This window comes from Chlorocebus sabaeus, chromosome 11 (assembly GCF_047675955.1).
Source record: "Chlorocebus sabaeus isolate Y175 chromosome 11, mChlSab1.0.hap1, whole genome shotgun sequence".
NCBI classification, from domain to species: Eukaryota; Metazoa; Chordata; class Mammalia; order Primates; family Cercopithecidae; genus Chlorocebus; species Chlorocebus sabaeus.
The window spans coordinates 75,412,317-75,433,848 of NC_132914.1; the positions used below are offsets into that span (position 1 = coordinate 75,412,317).

General features: G+C 33.6%; 2 protein-coding genes across 9 annotated transcripts in view; both read left to right on the top strand.

Annotated features, from left to right (window-relative positions):
- NAV3 (neuron navigator 3) overlaps positions 1-21,532 on the top strand; it is a 905,452-nt gene that overhangs the window by 846,709 nt on the left and 37,211 nt on the right. For 6 of the 8 annotated variants that reach the window (XM_008004102.3, XM_008004100.3, XM_008004096.3 and 3 more), the window contains 4 exons: positions 2,238-2,321; positions 13,400-13,511; positions 19,895-20,016; positions 21,045-21,065. In XM_008004102.3, the coding sequence (XP_008002293.3) occupies positions 2,238-2,321; positions 13,400-13,511; positions 19,895-20,016; positions 21,045-21,065 (339 nt within the window). The remainder of the gene's footprint in view (positions 1-2,237; positions 2,322-13,399; positions 13,512-19,894; positions 20,017-21,044; positions 21,066-21,532) is intronic. The other 2 variants (XM_008004097.3, XM_008004099.3) reach the window with 1 other exon arrangement.
- On the top strand, positions 4,152-4,571 carry LOC103238770 (ribosomal biogenesis factor-like). Its single transcript, XM_008004095.3, has one exon. The coding sequence runs from the start codon at positions 4,211-4,213 to the stop codon at positions 4,511-4,513; it is 303 nt and encodes a 100-aa protein (XP_008002286.1). The 5' UTR covers positions 4,152-4,210; the 3' UTR covers positions 4,514-4,571.

Below are 21,532 nucleotides of genomic sequence, written 5' to 3' on the forward strand. Positions count from 1 at the left end.
TAAAAATGCAAGCTTGGGTAGTAAAAACTATAAAGAAAAGCAAGAAAATAATTACCACAGAAGTTATGTAGAGGGTATCTTTGGGGAAGGAAGATGGAATAATGATAAGATAGGGGCAAAGAAGGGCTTTTTGGTTCTTGAAATGTCGTATTCTTGACTTGGCTGGTGAATGCATGAATGTTCACTATGTGATGAGTCAGTGGCTGTTTTCATTTTGTTCCCTTTTATATATGTGTGGATTTTTCCACAGTTGAAAAGGTAAAGTTCAGGTGTGGTGGCTCACACCTATAATCCCAGCCAGCACTTTGCAGAGCCAAAGTGGGAAGAATCACTTGAAGCGAGGAGTTGGAGAGTAGCCCAGGCAACAGAGTGAGGCACTATCTCTACAGAAAATAAAAATAAAAAAAAAAAGAAAAAAAGTAACTGGGCATGTTAGTACATGCCTATAATTCTTGCTACTTGGGAGGCTGAGGCAAGAGGATCACTTTAGCCCAGGAGTTTAAGCCTGCAGTGAGCTAGGGTTGTGGCACTGCACTTCAGCCTGGGTGGCAGCAAGACACTGAGTAAAAGAATAAAATAAATAATTAAAAGTTAAAATATAGGAAAAAATGAGCATAGCCGTATGCTAATTTTTCAGTTACTAGGTCCGATATCCTCACATTCCTTTTTTGTCATTGAAAATTTTTAAAACTATAAGATACTGGTTTTTTTAGTGGTATTTTTCCAATTAAATCTGCTAACAAATTTTGGTGTGTAATTTTCAAGGGTAAGGGTGTGTGGGGAGAGAGAGAGAGAGTGTGTGTGCGTGTGTGTGTGTGTGTGAGAGAGAGAGAGAGAGAGAAGCCAGGGAGGAGAAAAAGAAGGAAGGGGGAATGAGTGGAAAAAGGTAATAAAGAGTTGTTCTGATAGATTAAACTTTAGTAGATGTATTCCCTACTAATTGTTTTTCTCCATATTGCAGTGTCAGGTAAAGAAAGGCATCCCAGGATGAATTCAGAGCTAGGAACATGCAGCTTTGTATCATAATGCTGATGGAAGGAACATGTACATTCTAACTGTTATCAATAATGGAATATATTTCCATTGTTAAGTAATGAGCCTCAATTCTTTGGATTTTTGTGATCCATTTGATAGTAGGAGCCTCAGCATTTCAATTCTGCTATAAGTACATGGAGATATATTTTATTTAAGTCATCTTATTCATGTCTTTCAAAAAGAAATTAATTTTTGACCAAGGATTTCCAAACTTTGCCCCATATGTAGGTATAATTTATTATAGACTTAGGTTGCAAAATATTAAATCCTTATATCCTTTAGGGACACAATACAATTTTATCAGTTTGAGATAATGTACCTGTAGTTCTACCTCAAGCCATGGTGAGAGACTGAAGTGCCCATTCATTTTAATATTTTGGGTTCAAGTTGTTACATAAGGGCATGCAAATGGAAGCTGGCCTATTTTTGAGCTTTAATAAGATTGTCCAATACTTCTTAATCATAAGAGTTATAGTTATGTACTACAATAATATAATTCTCTGAAATTTAAAATAAAACCCAAAAGCCACAAAAGCTTACTGTTAAATAAAATATGATGGAATATTTTTTCTAACTGGCTTATCTGTATTTCGTTCATTGAAGGGAATATGAAGTAGAAAAGCCCTTTTATTGAAAAGAGTTTGGAAAGTAAAGACAACTCTTTTTGATTCAATTCTTTGTAAGTAGAAAAGAGTAAAGATAAGGTTCTAGCTGTCAGCAGATGTCTGACACTTTAAGGAGTGTATCATTACAGTAGAGCAGCTAACAATATCTGCAAAGGTCATCATGAAGATATAACAATGAGGAACATTTGTCCGTTGACCATTTCAGTGACCTCTTTTTGGGCTTTAAGTCTAAAAAACTTGGCAGATCAGAACTTTATATTTGGCATTTTGAGTGTCAACTCTCTACATGATGTGCAAGTCAGAAGGAGTTATTACTTGCAAAATACCATCTTCTTTCAGAAGTGAAACTCACATTAAATGCCAGGAGACTGAAACACTGATTTTAGGAAGACAAAGTTTAGAAAAGATGAATGACAATGTGTGTTAAAGAAGAGTCACCAGTCAGAGCTAACTGTGATAGTCATAGTATTTAAAGAGTTGGAACACATGAAATTAAGCGTTTTGTAAAATGAAGGTTTTTCTTCCATCCACAAAGATTCTGACATTTAAACTATGTTTCTTCCATTCTGTTCACAGGCACACCTTGTAGCAGCTTTTGAAAAGAGCTTAGGGAATATGACTGGCCGATTGCAAAGTCTAACCATGACAGCGGAACAAAAGGTATGTTCAGAAATTGCCACTGGAGATTGAAAGAAGACAGCAAATTGCATAGGATTCTTAAATAATACCTGAAGCTCTTTAAAAATAATACTCCAGGCTGGGTGCAGAGGCTCATGCCTGTAATCCCAGCACTTTGGGAGACCAAGGTGGGTGGATCACTTAAGGTCAGGAGTTCAAGACCAGCCTGGCCAATATGGCAAAATCCCATCTCTACTAAAAAAAATATATATATGTGTATATGTGTGTATATATATATATATATATATATATATAAATAAATTAGCTGCACGTGGTGGTAGTTGCCTATAATCCCAGCTACTCAGGAGGCTGAGGCAGGAGAATCGCTTGAACCCAGGAGGCGGAGGTTGCAGTGAGCCAAGATCATACCACTGCACTCCAGCCTGGGAGACAAAATAATAATAATAATAATAATAAAATAATATTCAATTCTATACTAAATTACAACAATGATAATACCTTTCTTTTCAGATTTTAATTTAAAGATTTAATCAGTTTATTCCACACTGAAACACACAAAGGCATACAAAATTCTTTCTAGGCAGTCTTTTGGATGGAACTAGTGAAAGAATACTGAGTGTTAAGAAAGAGAAACAGTCACATAAGAGAATATTCTGGGAGCAAATTGTTATGCTGTTGACAAGAATCACACCTTGATAAGAACTTTCACAAGTACTGGTCACTAAATCCAGCTATAGGGCATGGCTGTAGGCTAAGACACACAGGAAGGATGCCTGGGACCGATGTTAGGACTCTGCCAAGTAAGGGACTTCAGGTTACAGCAGCTGTGAAACAAAGGCCAATCCTGTGTAATTTTGAAATAACAAGAACTAGTTGCCATCTAGGGATGTTGCTTTTGAAGAAAAGTCATTTGTTATATCAAAATGTTTAAAATGAACCTAAAGGATTTTATGGTATGAAAGAAGGAATACCAAAAAGAAAGGAATGGAGGATTTAGTTCAAAAGGTCCATACTGCGTAGAAAGCCTGGTCACCTTTGCTGTGATGACCAGTTAACTTACTTCTCTGCTGTTAGTCCAGCAGTCTTAACTTCCTTGGATGGGTATCAGATATAGGTGAAGCCTCTGGAATTGTATGGATTATGTGTGTGTGTGTGTGTGTGTAAAAACTGTACATGTGCATAAATGATCAGGTGTCCAGAGCTTTCATCTAATTCTCAAAGAGACCCATTATATAAAAAGCTTTGGGTATTTTCAGGAATGTGTTTGTCTATCCATAGGAATGGCTTCAGTTTTGTCTTTAGATTCTGTAAGGTATGTAATTAGCTTTATAAAACTAGTATATATTACCAAATTTTGTCAGTTTACAGAAGTTTATTTTTTTAAACACAGAATGAACAGTTCAATGAAATCAAAGGAGAAAATCGAATATTCTTATAATTGCCTGATGTTACTAGCACATTGTATTCTCTCTCATATTCTCTATATACCCTGCCCGTGAGATAGAATATTATCCATTCCTGGAAACCCTGTTCTAGCACAGCTAACAAACTCCTTTTGAGACATACATTTTCCTTCCTTCCTTCCTTCCTTCCTTCCTTCCTTCCTTCCTTCCTTCCTTCCTTCCTTCCTTCCTCCTCTTCCTTTTTCCTTTTCTTTTTCCTTCATCTTTTCCACCGTTCCTTTCTCCTCCCTTCTACCCTTCCTTCCTTCTTTTCTCTCTCTGTCTCTCTCTCTCTCTTCCTCTCTTTCTTTTTTCTTTCTTTCTTTCTTTTTTTTTTTTTTTTTTTTTTTTTTTTTTTTTTTTTTTTTTTTTTTGCTACAACTTGTCACTTCACTATGTAATATAAGAACCCAGAGATGGTGTCTCCTGGAGCTTAGGAAGCTGCACGCAAGTATTAAATTTCTGACAATGGGCAAGAACAAATTAAGAGGGCCGAAGTCCAGGAATGTATTTCACATAGCCAGCCAAAAAAACTTTAAGGCTAAAAACAAAGCAAAACCAGTTACCACTCATCTTAAGAAGATAAATATTATGAATGATGAAAAAGTTAACAGAGTAAATAAAGCTTTTGTAAATGTACAAAAGGAACTTGCACATTTCTCAAAAGGCCCTTCAGTTGAACCTCTGCAGAAAGAATTGATTCCTCAGCAGCATCACGAAAGCAAACCAGTTAATGTTGATGAAGCTACAAAATTAATGGCTCTGTTGTAATATAGTGGTGATGCATCAAATTCTCCACAAAGACCAATAAATTAAATGTTTTATACAATTTTATTTTTAAAAATCTTGTTAATGTACAGGCATTGGCACATTTTAAAAACAAACTACATAAACAGATCTTTCCTATAACCTAGGAAAGTGGAATGTCAGAAGTCAATGAAATGTGATAAACTTAAAGTGCTAAAAGAGAAGGCACTTCACAAAATCTGTTCACTGAAACAGTTATATATCCTCATTTACATCCTTCACTTTACAAGTGGCAGTGAATGTCTGTTTGGATAGAAGGACATACAGAAATACAGGCAGTTTCGTGGCAGTAAAAATATAAGACAAACAAGTAATGAGCCCTTGGCCAACTTGTTTTTGATGACCTGTAGTGTCCTTTAACTTTCCTCTTATAAGAAGAAAAAACAGAAGGATTCACAATTAGAAGAAAAGTTGAAATCCAGAATATAGTTACTTTTGGGAGTGGGGAGGTTTGTGGATATTAAATCACTTATCCTCTAAAGCAATCAGAGCCCTTTGTTTTTATGGTTGAAGTTTTGTGAAGTAAAGAAAGTATTAGGGAAGAACACTTCAAAATCAGTGAACTAAAAAAGGTGTTACATTGATTATTTTAAATACTTAGGTTATTAAGAAGTCTAAAATGTTACACAGTTAGAGGTCCCAAGTTTCCACGGAATCTAATAATTTAGTATCTGGACATCAAACAGATCACAAACTCCTTCATTATCATCTAAATTAAAGTTGTAGTCATCTGCCGGGGTAGGAGAAAGCCTTAAGAGAGGAAACACTGCAAACAAAAAACAAATTCAATGTTAAAGATAGTTTCTACATACGGTTAATGATCTGTAACAAAATACTCTCAAATACATCATTCCAAATTAAAAAAAAAAAAAAAAAAAGAACTCAGCAAATAGAATTACAAGGCTTTTTAGAGCAGCTGATGGGAAAGAATCAAAACACTGGGCCTCAGTATTCTTGAATGCGAATCCTGGCTATGTCTGTTAAAAGCTGGGTAATCTAGAGCAAGTTTATCTAACCTTTCTTGAACCTCAAAATCACCTTTTTGTAAGTGGGGATGATAATAACTACCTTGTAGGATCACTATGAGGAGTAAGTCAGATACTGTTATCATGTCACGTGCTAGGGGCTATCAAAAAATATTAGCTTCCTTTACATTTATCTTTTTCCCTTGAAAATTATAAGATACACCAAATTCCTCAATGGGCATATACCAAACATATTGCTGGAAGCTAGTGTTAGAATTTAAGTCTCAATATCTTCAAGAAGTCAAAATTAATAGAATTTTTGTCCTCCACCAGATATTTTCTTGGACTCTATTATATCTGTAAGTGAATTTTCTCATAGAAACGGAAAAAAAAAATGCAGAGGTATATTAACTTATGATGCCTATGATTAATGCCCAAATATTTAAAAATAATTTCTATGACATAAGAAATAACGTGTCTACATTATCCTTAAAATCACATTGCCAAAATTATAAAATTTTCTCAGAAGATACCAGAATGTCTCATATTGGCCTTATCACTTTTTTAACTGAAAATAAAATAACTTCTTTTTGAATTGCAAACTATATACACACAACAGTCTTGGTTAACTGTTTATTAATTTGAAGTTATAACTTGCCTATTCTCAAAGTGATATTTAAAAGCCTATAAAATTATTTGCAATATGAAATTGTATAATTCAAGGACAGAATCTAATTAAAACCAGTAGAGTAATGTATATTACAATATACCTCAGCCTCGATAATTACTACTGCAAGGAACTGAACTGAATTGAATTTCAAGGAAGCTAAAGTACAAAGGGAGATTGCTAGGTATGTTTTATTCTCATTTTCTGGCCAGAAGAACATAATTTAGACTGAAGAGACAAACTCTTTGGCACTAAATTCAAGGACGAATTTATTGCCAAGGTTTTTAAATTGGGATCATGGAATAACAAAAGACAAAATCACTGTTCAAATAGACATTTCTCTAAAAGCTAAGGGCATAACATTTAATCATATTTCACTAAAGGCATTTCTTCAGGGAGCTGAGATAAAAGGGTATATTGCTCTCTGGTGATTCAGCAATCCTGAGAAAAGGCTTGTGAAGCATATAGCAGAGATTCTTAAACTCCCTTCCCCAAGTTATAAGGTTCGTTTGTCTATTTAGTCATTGATCAAGTTTATATTGAATTTGTGCTCTTCTAATGACAAAACAGTACAGACAGTATAGATATAGAATGATAGATACAGGTCTATATCTATAAACATAGATATCTACCAGAACTCTAAAAGCATATTATACATATATATAATATTCCTCATGGAGTTTATATTTCTCATACATATCTCATGTATATGTATCTCTTTATCATTGAAGTTATATTTTAGGAGGGCAACAGATGATAATAAAAATATAATTAAAACAGGCCGGGTGTGGTGACTCATGCATGTAATCCCAGCACTTTGAGAGGCTGAGGCAGGCAGATTCCCTGAGATCAGGAGTACAAGACCAGCCTGGCCAACATAGTGAAACTCTATCTCTACTATAAACAAAAATTAGCTGGGCGTGGTGGTGGGCACCTGTAGTTCCAACTATTCAGGAGGTTGAGGCAGGAGAATCACTTAAACCTGGGAGGTGGAGGTTGCAGTGAGCCGAGATCATGCCACTGCACTCCAGCCTGGGCGACAGAGCAAGACTCTGTCTCAAATTTTAAAAAAAATAAATAAATAAAAATTATACATATATATATATATATAAAACCTATAACTAAAACGTATAGAATTTCAGGTAATGATAAGCACTAGCGAAAAAAGTAAAGCTGAGAATGAGGATATTGAGAAGCTGGGTTGGAAGCTAAAACGTGAAGTAACAAAGGCCAAGGTGGTTTCATATTCTTGATTATATACTTTAAAAATGGATAAACTAAATTAAGACTCAGATTCTAGTATTTGGGCTTCACAGTGTGATTTTCAGCAATCACATGGCATTAATAGCCTGAAGCTACATCAAAATTTTTGTTTGATTTATAGACCAAAATAACTGCCTTGAATAAAGAGGGATTCACTCCTAATACTTTTCCTATTTCCTGATGCCAAATAACACTGAATCTCTTGCCAAATTTGTGTACCAGAACACTGGTTTTATACACTTATAGCCTGGTAAGAAAGAAAAGACATGTATGAATAACTCAGAAGGCAGAAAATTATCATGCTATTAGACTCAGTACAATGTCATGTGCATTCTGAAAGGAAACATCTGCAGAGGCAGGAGAATCGCTTGAAACCCAGAGGTGAAGGTTGCCCTGAGCCAAGATCATGCCACTGCACTCCAGCCTGAGTGACAGAGAAAGACTCCATCTCAAAAAAAATCAAAATTACAAAAAAAGAAAAAAAATAGTGATCAATCTGGCAGCATTTTCTGCAAGTTAAACAGTATTCCCAATAGCTACTAAAAGAAGACATGCTATATAATAGTAAGTCTGTAAGTAGGTAAAAATCAAGAGAATTGTTAATATGCTTGCTGAGAGTGAAATTATCTCTAGACATTACCCTATCCCTAACCCAGGGCTCGTAGACTATGACATTGATGTAGTTTGATCAAGAATTTTATCCTGATTTCAAATCCTTGTCTCTTTACCAGCACTTCTTCACCAGGAATATATGAAAACAATTAAACCTGATGCCCTGAGGCATCCACTATATGTGCTGAAATAACTTCTTTTCTCACTATCTAGAATGGTACTAGCTATGTACCACTCTTGTCAGAATCAAGGATATTGCTACTAAATCATTGTGCAGGGCTTAATTTTCTCACAGAATGCCAGTTGAGAAAGGCTCAACTTCTAGGAATCCAGCAAACTATGTTTTTATAAGTAACATTCTTACAGAACTACTTCTAAATCCTTGTGTTCAAATTTACTAAAGCTATATTCTCAGCTCAATATTTCAGAATTTAAAATTTAAAAGACTTTCAAATTAGTTCCCTGTAGCTGTCATGCCAAGGCAGTTAGAACATACGTTAAGGGTATGAGAGGTTTTTCTTGTTAGAAGGTCAGAACAGGCAGAGGAATATCCCCTTGTATGAGTGATGAAGCTCAGATATTGACTACTATCCTAACAATAAAGCCTAGTAGTTTGCTCATTTGTTACCTCTCTGAAACTTTTTTTGGGTGACTACAAAACAGGAATTGAAACCTTCAAAATAAGGGAATTTGAAACCAAATCTTTGAAAATAGATAACGCTGCAACTAAAAATTTAGTTGAATAGGATTTTTACATTAACTCTCCCCAATTTACATTATGATAGTTGCCATCTAGAAGTGTTTTTAAAAATATATATTGCTAGAGTTAGATAATGCATCCATTAATCTTTAGGGCATAGAATAATGTGAATCTAAAATTTTCAAATTACTTACCCTACTGGTATTTGGTGAATGTAATTTATTTGAAACTAGATGCAATAGGGATGGTCAGGTTCTTTCAGTAGAACAATTAGCAAGACTTCAGAAGCAAGGTGGAGTGGGAAGGGAGGACCTGTTTGAGGAGACTAGAGCTGGGAAGTGTGAGATTAACAGTGCCAACATGAGGACATAAAGGACAGATGTGGTGGAAAATTTAAACAGCCTTGCCTAGAAGGTCAAGTTAGTTGATGGCATTTGTTGATGAGATTGTCCCAAGCTTGTGGGATTCTCAACAAAGTCTTTATTACTGAGAAATTTGGAAAGAGATCAAGTATAGTTAAGAAATTTGGGTTGGGAAGACCACCAGGAAAGGCTAGTATTCTGACACAAAATTTGATCATTTTATTTTTAAGCATTTCAAGCCTGACCTGAATGAATTGTTTAGTCTCAGACACATGCATAAAACTGTGAAAAGAGACACTGACTCCATTCAGCTTCTTTAACATGAGAAACTTTCATGGAAAACTAGAACTTTACAAGGTCAGCAGGTGTTGGAGGTATCATTATCTTGAATAGCTCATTGGAGGAAAATGAAATCTTAGTTTGGTTCTCAGGTTTTAAAATATCTATCATTTTTGAAAAATGTGAAGTAACAAAATATGATCTGATTATCTTATTCCTAAAATCTTTTGCAGAATTATCCCAGCCTCAATGTTCTCTTTAGTATTTAATGAGAATAAGAAACTGAAAATGACTGAATTGAAAGAGTAGACTTTAAATCCATATCTTGATGGCACATACATTTTTTTCAGTTTTTTTTCTGAATGATTAATAAGGATTTTCAAAACTTGAGTATCTTCTATTTTTCCCTTCAACATAAAGAAATTATATGAAAATATTTTAGAATATCTAATGATGTTATGGTTAGCTATCTCAGGAATTCATTTCTAATCATATACCTCATCCAACTCCCCACTATGAACAAAAATAAAATAAAATAAAAATTCTTAGTTGCGTCTGGGGGCCACATTACAATTTCTATGCACTATAGAAACCTGAAAAAATACAGCTTAAAAAAAATGTAAACAGTAACCATAATTATGAAGAAGAAAAATGAAGACTAGAAATAAACTATTGAAAAATTTCCATGTCTCAGTTAAGTTTTTATTTTAAAATTATTTATGCTTATCTCTATAATACTATTGGGAAAGAGAGAAAGGAAAACCTGACTGCGTTCTCATCCAAAGGAGGTGATTCCACTGATTTATCCAAAATAAGACTCCCTGGTTATAATAACTAATAAAGTTGTTGGCGTTTTTTATATGGTACCCCACTCACTAGGTGATCACACACCCTCTTGCAAAAAAAAAAAAAAAAAAAATACGTATACAATAGGCCGGGCGCGGTGGCTCAAGCCTGTAATCCCAGCACTTTGGGAGGCCGAGACGGGCGGATCACGAGGTCAGGAGATCGAGACCATGCTGGCTAACACGGTGAAACCCCGTCTCTACTAAAAAAATACAAAAAACTAGCCGGGCGTGGTGGCGGCGCCTGTAGTCCCAGCTACTCGGGAGGCTGAGGCAGGAGAATGGCGTAAACCCGGGAGGCGGAGCTTGCAGTGAGCTGAGATCCGGCCACTGCACTCCAGCCTGGGCGACAGAGCCAGACTCCGTCTCAAAAAAAAAAAAAAAAACGTATACAATAAAGTTGAAGTTTTATGTTATTCTTTCAAGGGAGAAACATCTGTTTAACGCAGACCAGAACATTTCAACAAAATCATCCCAATATTTATGGAGATCATAAATCAGGTGAAAAAGCATATTCATCAACAACTAAAGAAAGTACATTAAATAGTCTCGAAGCACATTTTCATTTTTTTTTCTGACAGGAAAACAGGTTTCAGAAGGGTGGAGACATTTTACCATGGCTTTTAACAGTGAGGCAGGATATTTAAATAAAAAGAAAATTTTGTGGAAAGCTCAGAGAAAAGAGATGGGTGTGACTTGAGTGACAAGGTGAGAGCAGATCTCATTAACTGAAATGAGAGAGAAGGAAGGAATTTTGCAAATATGGAAAGATAACTAGTGCAGGTTTGAACAGATTATGTCAGTCAATGTAGAATTTAGCTATCTTTTTAATCAAAGACTATGGAATATTTTATAGGTGTTTGCTTATACTCATAAAGTTCTAAAGAAATAGCTGTATGAATTTGGTTGAACTAATTTTTTTCATAGATATGATTCTCTCAAGTTATATAGCAGATATATTTCTTAACTAGTTATTCTTCCTTTTACATATATTGTGCCACATTGAGTAACAACTAACCTGTTAATATCTATTGCTTTTAAAAAGATAATTAATATTAGAAAGTGATCATTTTTCTATTTCATATTAAATATGATATTCTGAAAAAGCAACATTGCCTGAATGTTCTACATTTTATCTTTTTGAAAACAGGTTTTATAAGAGATTTCTCGTGAAAAGTTGAATGTTTTGACACTGAAATAAGTCAGCTAACTCAAAGCTAAGCTTAATTTTTTGACATTGTTGACATGAGGTCTCATTACCACTTTTTTCCTTTAAAGCTACAGGCAAATGTTTTAACAGATTTTAATCCATAGTACAGGCATAATTGATCTTAAATTTAAGGGAAAAAACCTGATTTTAATTAGAATTTAATTTGCATTCTAGTATTTATGTTGTAAAATTAACATTTACATTATATGATTCCACTCTGTACCATTTATTTCTTTTTGAAAAATTTTCCAGTAAGAGCAGAATAAATTTTCAGTAAATATTTTATTTCTTGGGGGATATTTTTAAATGGAAAATATATTAAGTTTTGGCAAAATCTGTTGCTAATTTGGCAATGGACAGAATATAAAAATTGGAGAGACTGAGTCATTATGATGAATTGGGTCTGACTTTTGTTATGACAATGGAAATTTCCCACAAATATTATATTCTTCTTTGATAATAAATTTAGTCGAAGTGAATTGCAGTCAAGTATTTGAAGATTCATCTATAAATTTAGGAGGTTACTATTGATTTTTCATTATGAGAGATGCTTCCACTCATAAGCTACTGAAAGTCCATAAGAAGGTTTGGTTGTTTGTTTTAAATTTAAGTGTTCTTTATCAGGAAAATGTCAGGTATGCAATGAAAATAGATACATGAGGTGCCAGGTATCTATTCCAAACTTGGATATCACTTCAATTAGCATCATCTATCTTTTTTTTTTTTAAGAGTCTAAGTTTAAAATAGTCAATGGATATTCCCATGTATGAAGCAATTTTCCGCAAAGGCCGCTGCTGATGATCTTTTTAAAATGTATGTTCTGGGAGACATTGATTAAAGATAAATTATTTACCAGAGAATGAAGAACCCAAGCCCGATTCTTTGGCTTTCTGCCAAAGATGCTAAAGGAAATGATGAATGATGAATGACAAATACATTACCAAGGAATTCCCCCTCTAAGAGACTGACAAAGATCTGATTTTTAGGATTATATTACCACCATGAAAGATACTTGTTACTGAGCTTCTAATGGAAATTCGGTCTATACTGAAGCAACACTCAGTTCTTTTTCTTTCTATCTTTTTCTGAGTTATTTTATCTTCCAAAAATGAGTTATTTCTGTTAAAATAATTCACTTAAATAACTATGAAAGTTCAAATATGTGCAAGTATTTTATTGGGACATATCTTATAATTACTTTAAATTCAAAAAGAAAATATATGCTTTATTAAAATTTGATCTGTAAGCTGCTTTGTTTGTAATTTAACTATTATTTAAAAATTGTATAATACATATATTTCTATTTACTTTATTCCTGTGTTGCTTTGGCTTGGTGAGACTAGGTCTCCATCTTAGGAGTTTTATTGAATGAAAAAGTATCAGAATGTAACATGACCTTGATATGGCATCAGAATTTAATAAGATGACATTTAATAGGAATTAGGGGTAAGTTCCAGGTTTTACACTTAAATACAAAGAATCCATTTTGCAGGCACAAAATACTTCAAACAAAATCTGAAATCATTGGTTTGACAAAACTTCAGGTTTGTAGTTGACAATAAATACAATGCAATGCAACAGTGCAATAGTGATATCTAAATATCTAATGTAATCATAGGTAATATTAGTAAGTATGTGATCTGAAATGAGTGGTGTAATATCCTGTTTTACTTTGTACTGGTGAGTTCCGGGTCCCACCCTTTGAAAAGAATAAAGACTATTCATCTCTCTTTTATAAGACAATAACTAAGAAAAACAAACAAACACCTCTTTTACTTTAGCTAAGAAAGAAGTTATTAGGTACAACTTGACAAGTTCAGCTAAGCATCCAAATCTTCCAGGAGGTTGTTACTACATAAAATCAAACCTTTTAAATTCAACTATGAGCAAGGAGATTTTACTTTTCTTTCTAGGTATTAAAGCTTCCAAACTCTGTTTGTTTCACAGGAGTCTGAACTTATAGAACTAAGAGAAACCATTGAAATGCTGAAGGCTCAGAATTCTGCTGCCCAGGCGGCTATTCAGGGAGCGCTGAATGGTCCAGACCATCCTCCCAAAGGTATATTTAGAAATCGTTTCATTTCCACCCAATATAATAGGCATCTATTTTATTTACTAATTAGAGTAAAACTGCATTTACTCAGTGTCATTGCCTTTTATAATGAATAAGTTGGTATTAATGTGGTCAGAATCCTAGAATTTTAGGATAATGACTTTCATTATCAAATAATTTTTAAATTGGTCTTACGAAATGTGGTTCTATAGTTGTATACACATCTCTCCACTTGATTCAGTGGAGATGGAGATGGAGTGGTTGGTTAATACATGCATATCTGACTTCAGGCAACACAAACCCATTAATGAGTATGATAATCTAGATCTGTATATAAAAACGAAATAGTCAATATGATGATACAGCAAGCAATGGGCATTGGGAACAACTTTTCCTGGATGGAGCCTACAAAAAGGTACATTTCCTGTAGATAATTTTAAAACAATAAAAACAACAGGCGAAAGGTATTATATTATTCCTATGCTTAAGCAATTCTAAACAATAAAAATATTTCTGCCACTGCCCCACCCCTGAGTTCACCACTGAAGAAGTGCTCATTATTAATATCGTGTCATTTTTTTCCTTTACATTGGTTCTATTTACTCATTTCCTGAAACTTTTCAATGGCATTCAACATGCTCAACTCTTTCCCAGCTTCAAAAATCCTGACCTAAAACATGAGTGCCTTATTATCTCTCTTTTCATTTCCAGAAGAATTCTGAGAAAAATTTTATGAACTCTTTCAATGTCTTCAGCCACCAACCATCTTTAGACCACTGGAGTGTAGCTCCTTTTCCCTCCACTCCACCAAAATAATGCTCTCCAGGATCGGTAGAAACTTATATGATACTAAATTCAGTAAAACATTTAAAATTCTGATTGTATTAGACAGACATGGAAACAGTATTTGATGCTGATAGTCATTCCTTCCTATGTGAAACATTCAGTTTTTCTAATATTCATGACATCACACATTTTTGGTTTTTCTTCTGCTCCTTTGAAATGTTTTTTCAGTATTTCTTTTATGAATTCACTCTTTTGTATCCATTTGTTAATTATTGATATCCTAAGCTCTCTTCCATTATGATTCTGTACATTATGATTCTATGCATCCTATTTAAAAATATATAGAAAATCATCTCATACTCTAGCTGTAATTTTTATTAATGTGTTAATAGCTAATAACTGTCAAATCTAGGTCTGCAGGCCAGGCTCTGTATATAGAGCTACTGAGAACTCCATGTGGATATCTTTGAATGTCTGTTTTGCATCTTAAAACCAATGTCTCCAAACTTTAACTTGTCTTCTGTCTCAGACCTGTTGCTCCTTCAGTGCTTTTTGCCTCAGTGGATAGCACCACCATCCTTCCATTTAGCCAGAAATCTAAGTATTCTTCATAACTCCTCCTCTTCTCGTTGAATAAATTACCAAGATCTATTGATCCCACTCCTTAAGTATCTCTTGGATCTGTTCACTTTTCTCTGGTTTTACTCTCACCATCCATCACCTCTCTCCTGAACCATAACCACAAACCCCTCAATAGCCTTCCTCTTCTTAATCTTGTCTGCTTTACACCAATCTTCACAGTGAAGCCAGAACAGTCATTAAGAAACACATCTACAGGTATCCCATTGCCTTTAGAATGGAATACAGACTCCTCAACTTGCCATAATCTCTCTTCACCAGCTTCATTTATTCAACAAATATTTATTCATAACCAACTATGTGCCCGATGAAGCACATATAGACTTTACTTCTTGTTTTGTTGTTGCATTGTATATTCCATATTTCAGCTATCCTGAATTTTTTTCAATTCTTCATAAGTTCTTTATGAATTGCATTCATTCCATTTAGAATATTCTACCTTGTTTGATCAGCATAAAAACTTTGAGACACTGCAGCAGGTAACCCAAATATGCTTTCTTGATTCCTACACTGAATGAAGTCCCCCGTGATATGTTTCTGGAAGTAGCAATACTTCCCTTCTTAAAATTACATTATACTTTGGGGCTTTTATTTAAGATATGTCTTTCCTGATTTACAATAGTAGAGTTTGTTTTTTCACTCTTTTGAAAGACATCAGGATGCCCATGATGATGTCTTGCACATAAAATGGGTTTATTTGAATTTTTAAAAGAAGAATAAAGTAATTTTTAAATGAATTTCAATTTAAATTTTAGGAAAATGATTACATAAAGTGAGATATGCTTAAATTGAAGGACAAAGTAGTTCTATAGGGGCTACTTCTCTCAAGAATTTAGCAACTTTCCATGTGGGGGAGTGATTTATGTGATGCATGGAAAATTACTGCATATTTAAAGCTTATCTTAGAGCTATAATAAAGCAGCTTATGTTCTAAATCTTCATGTCGTAAATAGGTCCAGAAGGGATTTAAAAAGGCTTAATCCTTACTTTAACACAGCACAAGTCACTGAAGTGAAACTTGCTGAAAGGATTCCTTTTATCTTAAGCAACAGGTAGCTGAATATGTCTACTGAAATTGAAAAATTGGAATGTCTTTGCTCAGAAATGTGGGAGGGGTGATGCTTAAGGTGAAAAATACCAGTTAATATTTACATCAACCAATAAATATTAAAAAATAATTTGCTAGGTTTTAAAAGTAACAAAAACCACTGGTTATAAAGGATTGAATGTATACAAGATAGTTAGATTGTATTTCTGTAATATTAAAACTCAGTATTAAATGTAATGAACATAGAGTGATTCTTATCACATTGACCATTGACGTTACATGGAAAAAATAGTCAGTTAGACTAATTATGTGCCTTTCCATGGGTTATTAAGGTAATTGTATGGTATATAAATTTATATTTGGAAATCACATTGAAATTTACTTTTAGAGACCCTTAAAATATGTATGTAATGTATATTTTTACATATGATTTTAGAAGGTATATTTGGAATGAGGCAACAGTCTTATAGACAGGCCAGACTATCACAAAATCACACACCAGTTTGTGAATGTGTTTTCTGTTTTCTCTAAATTAATGCATCACATTCATTAATGAAGTCTGATAAATAATTACAGTCTATAATAAAATTTTTTTTGTTTAGAAACATATGTAAACACCTGCTATTAAGTACTAGGCATTATCAGATCTTAAAATACAAAGATTTAAAAAATTACCTTTGTTCATGGAGCTCACAATCCACTGCAAATATAGTATTTGTGATAAGAAATTTGAAAGTTGAAGGTACTAGAAAATTTTACCTTTTTTTTCAAAATGTGTTATTGCTTTCTAAGTCACTGCTTCTGTGTAAATATAGAATTGTTTTTCCTTAAGATACACCAAATACAGTGGGATAACACATGTATTAAAGTTCTGTCAGCACTAAATATTTTTTAGAAATAATGATAGGCAAACGTAGTTATAGTGAATGAAAAATCAGAATCGATTTATTTAACACTATGTATTGATTGATACCACATGCCATATGCTGTATAAGGTTTGGAATATATAATGGTAAACAAAATAGATATGGTCTTTGTCTCCATAGAACTTTTAGTCTAGTGGGAGAGCAGAAGGTAAATGAATGTATGTGATCATTGGTGAAGCTGAACATGTATACCAAAACAGTTATAAGTTCTAAGATGGAAAATAACGGGTACCATAGGGAAGGAAGGTACCAAGGAACCTACTGGAGGTTACATAGTCACGGAAGATTACTCTAAGGTAGTAATATTCAAGTGAATATCCAAGGAATAATTGTCAATCACATTATAAGTCATGAGGGAGGAGCATTTCAAAAGAGCTTTGAGGCAGAAAATAAATTAGTTCCCTTATGGAACTAATGTAAGGAAAATACTAAGCAAATGTGTAAGAAGAACACGATTGATGAGTTAAGGACTGACAAGATTACTGAGGGATTGTAGGCCATATTTAGAAGATGGATTTTTATCTATTCTTATTACAGTGAGAAGTTATTGAAAGGTCTTAAGTGGGGGAGTGATGATGAAGTTTTCCTTTTAAAAAGATTTTTCTAGCTATTGTTTATAGAATGGTTTGAAGATGAGTAAGTTCAATAGCAATGCTTGCTGTAAAGGTTATGTTGATAGCTTGAACTGGGGCAGTGGTGACGCAGAGGATGGGAGAAGGAAAATGACAAGTGAACAAACACGTACCTGAAAATTTCACTTTAAAAATAGTCTTCTCCATTCATTCGAATTGCTGATATTCATTTGGTTAGCTATTCTTTACTGAACTTTATGATGCCCCATGTACTGAATTAAATACTTAGAAGTATTAAAAAAGAAATTGTTAGGGAACGGTAAAATGCATTTCCTTCATTTCACAATATTATTAATATTAAGGCTTTGCTAATCTTTACTGGTGAATGCAGTCGTAAGTGAAGGTAACTGATACCTCCAAGGACTACTTTTGACCTATGATTATAATAATTTACCTATCTTTTAAAAATTTTAGTATTAAAGAAGTCAGACACAGTTTATTAATTTGGGATATAATAAAAATTCTGAAATACTGTAATACTTTGTGCTTTTCTATTTGTGAAAGTTAATTATTAGGAACGAGCTAGCAAATGGGAAATCTTTTTCAAAAAGCTAATGGCTGATCTCAGCAAAAATTTAAAACCTGAAGAAATACCTACACATATTCTTCTATTGTCTATTTATATGAGTTCCATAATAGTTGATTAAAGGATACCAGATTCCTTTATTGTTGAATTGAAACCTCCTACATGAATACCTTGATTTAGATTTAGGAGTTGGTAATGTTTTAGCATGCAAAACCAGTTAATGTTCTCATCACTACTTTTTAAAATAATTTTAAGGGACGAATTCTAGGGATTCTAAACAAAAAAACTCTATGTGTTTTCTTCCTATAAAATTTTTCAGCATGATTGCCTTAGTAGAAAAATTAGACTAATTGATATATATGTATATGATGATGAGGATATACATATACACACACATACATATATATGTAAATACATATATTACATGTCTATTAATACATACATATTTGTTATATGTTTTGAAAGCAACCAGTTATAGTTTTGTTGCCATGGATCATTTTTACTATTCATTAAATCAGTCAATTGAAAAGACTTGATTTTATGGTACTAGTTTTATGAAAACTTTGTCAGCTTTAGAATAAATTTTGACATCTTACAACTTCCACTGAGATTTTTTTGCTTGCCTAATCTGCCTTGATGACGATAAGTATATTAATGGAAATTGACTAAAAGCAAGTGTGACCTTAAGCACAATTTTGTAAATTTTCTTAATGTCTCAGTAATACCTCTACTAGTGCATTTTAGGTAGGAAAAAATTCAGTTTGTTTTATTTTTAATAACTATAAATCTATAAGCTGATCGTATAAAAGAAATAGATACCTTTAAACATGATTAAATATCAAATGCTATTCTCTTCAAAATATCTTAACTAAAGAAGCACTGCTTGCTTTTAGAAGTTAAGCAAGGCTATACCACATGCTGCATACATGGCAGTTAACACAATGGATATTAGAATCAGCCTAGGGCTGAGCCTGGCTCCACTATTTTTCAGCTATGTGACCATGTGAAAATTACATTTAGTAATTCAACTCATTTCAGTGGTTCGCTTTAATAATAAAATTAGATACTCTGGGACATATCAAGCATATTATAAAACCTAGTTTTATTATTATTTGTTATTGATGTTACTTTTACTATTCTATAATAAGTCATGGGCAGGGAGTAGGGGTACATTGGAAGAATTGCACTGTTTTAAATATGTCCTCTGTTTAATTCACAAACTCAGTCTACCTAGGCTTTCTTTGGAGGATCTGCCTTTCATTGGCTGTTTGACTTTGGCCAAGTTACTTAACTTCTTTTCACTTCAGTTTCCTCATCTGTGAGATTATGTGCTTACATGACTTCAGGGTTTGTTTTGGCTCTAATATGGTATGATTCTATGAAATGGAAAGTTAATACATTTTGCTCTAGTAACTGTATTTGAAGCACAAATATTAAAAAGGCACAATTAATTCTCATTCTATTATGAGTTTCCATTTACTCCTTGAAAGTAATCATTCAGAACAAATCATTTTGGAAGAGCTGTTTGATCCAGGCATTCAGTAAAAATCACTAGCATAGCATTTAATTTAGACAAAACTCAGAACTCATTAAACTGCCAGGGCTGCAGACTTATATGAGATTCCCATTAAATCTTAATGTAGAGAACTCAGTTAATTAAAACAAATATGGTTGTACTAAACTTCTAAAACCAAAACTGCATTGAAATTATCTGTACAAATCCTTGTTGACCTTTTTTAGAGAACTTCCTCTCAAAAGACCTAAAAGACTTATTTGTTCAGATCGAGACTCTTCATGAGCCAATGTGATACTCTCTCTCTCTCTATTGCTAGATCTTCGCATCAGAAGACAGCATTCCTCTGAAAGTGTTTCTAGTATCAACAGTGCCACAAGCCATTCAAGTATTGGCAGTGGTAATGATGCTGATTCCAAGAAAAAGAAAAAGAAGAACTGGGTAAGCCACCATCCTTCATCTAATTCAGAAGCTTATTAATGCATCATGTGTTAGGCCTTTTTCTTTGAGGTTTCAGTGATCTGCAGCAGTTTACAAAGTGCCCCATTCAAGCTACTGACACCTCAGATGCTGCACTCACCATCGAAATTGGTGTGGCATGTACTGAAAAGCATACATTTCAATGTTGGGACTAAACTTGGGTTTGAATCACCACTAGATCTAGACCTTTTGAGGGGCCTGAATTTTCTTATCTATAAAAGGATAGTTAATAGCAACTATATTTATTTGTGAATACCATTTATTCACAGATGTTATCTTGTTTTTCTATAGTATAACTATAGAAAGTCAATAGTATAGCTATAGAGTTATACTAAAGAAAAATAAGATAACATCTGTGAATAAATGGCTTAAAATAGGGGTTTATTGTGGGGGTACAGATGAAGGAAAAGTGAAAAGATGATGATGATGATGATATGATGATGATGATGTTGATAGTGGTGTTGGAGGAAAAGGAGGAGAATGGGAGTCAATAAAGGGAAAGAAGAAACCATGAAACTCTCCTTCTGCCTTTGGAATCAACAGGGCTTACCGTGTGAATAGTTTCACCCTAAAAGAAATCAACCACATTAGTGTCTTCTTGATGTTTTTAACCAAGAGAATATAGCAGAAATATACAAATGCACTTTAACAGAACTGTACCTTAAGTTTGCTAGAGACATAATTTATTATATTGATCAATAGCTAAATAGCCGAAGGGAAGATACTGTTACTGCAAAAAACTTAAAAACAATGGAGTTAATGATTTCTTTTAATACCAAAAAAAAAAAACAAAGGTAGATTTTGAGTAAATACAACTCTTTATGAAATCCAGACATAATTATCAGAGGATTTTACTGGAGTGCTTTCTACAAATAATGAAAGAAATATCTTTTTGTCTTAAAAAATGTTTATACAGGTAATATTTTAAAATACTGATCAGCCTTCATTCCCTTGATTTGTAATTCCACACTCTTTCATGTTTCTGCAAGGTGAACTCTAGAGGAAGTGAGGTGAATATAAACCGTGGACAATTTGGCATGCATCTATAAAAAAACTCTACCTTGGCATGAATGCTATTCATTTTGGCAGTAGGCTTTTATACCTTTTAAAACAGATTACCTTGTATGTCTTTTCTTTGTGTCTTTTCATTTTAATCTCAAATTTTAAAGAGATGTAAAACCACTTTCTGAATAGAACTGTAGGGGATACCAATTCTGGTTTTGAGTAGTCTGGGATTGGAAAATTTGAATAGAAAATCACAATTAATGAAGTGTTAGGTGAATTTGGTTTCATTTTGCTTTTTAAGTTTGTACTGTCAGCAGGACATGACTTGATTGTAGCGCTAAAGTGGCCATTTAAAACAAATTGCCTTGAAGAGAGAAGCACTGGGAATGGAGATCCCTTCAAGGTACTTAGTTTTAAATGAGTGCTCTGACAGCCATGCCCTTGACCTTGCACTATTTAAAAGCCTTCCATG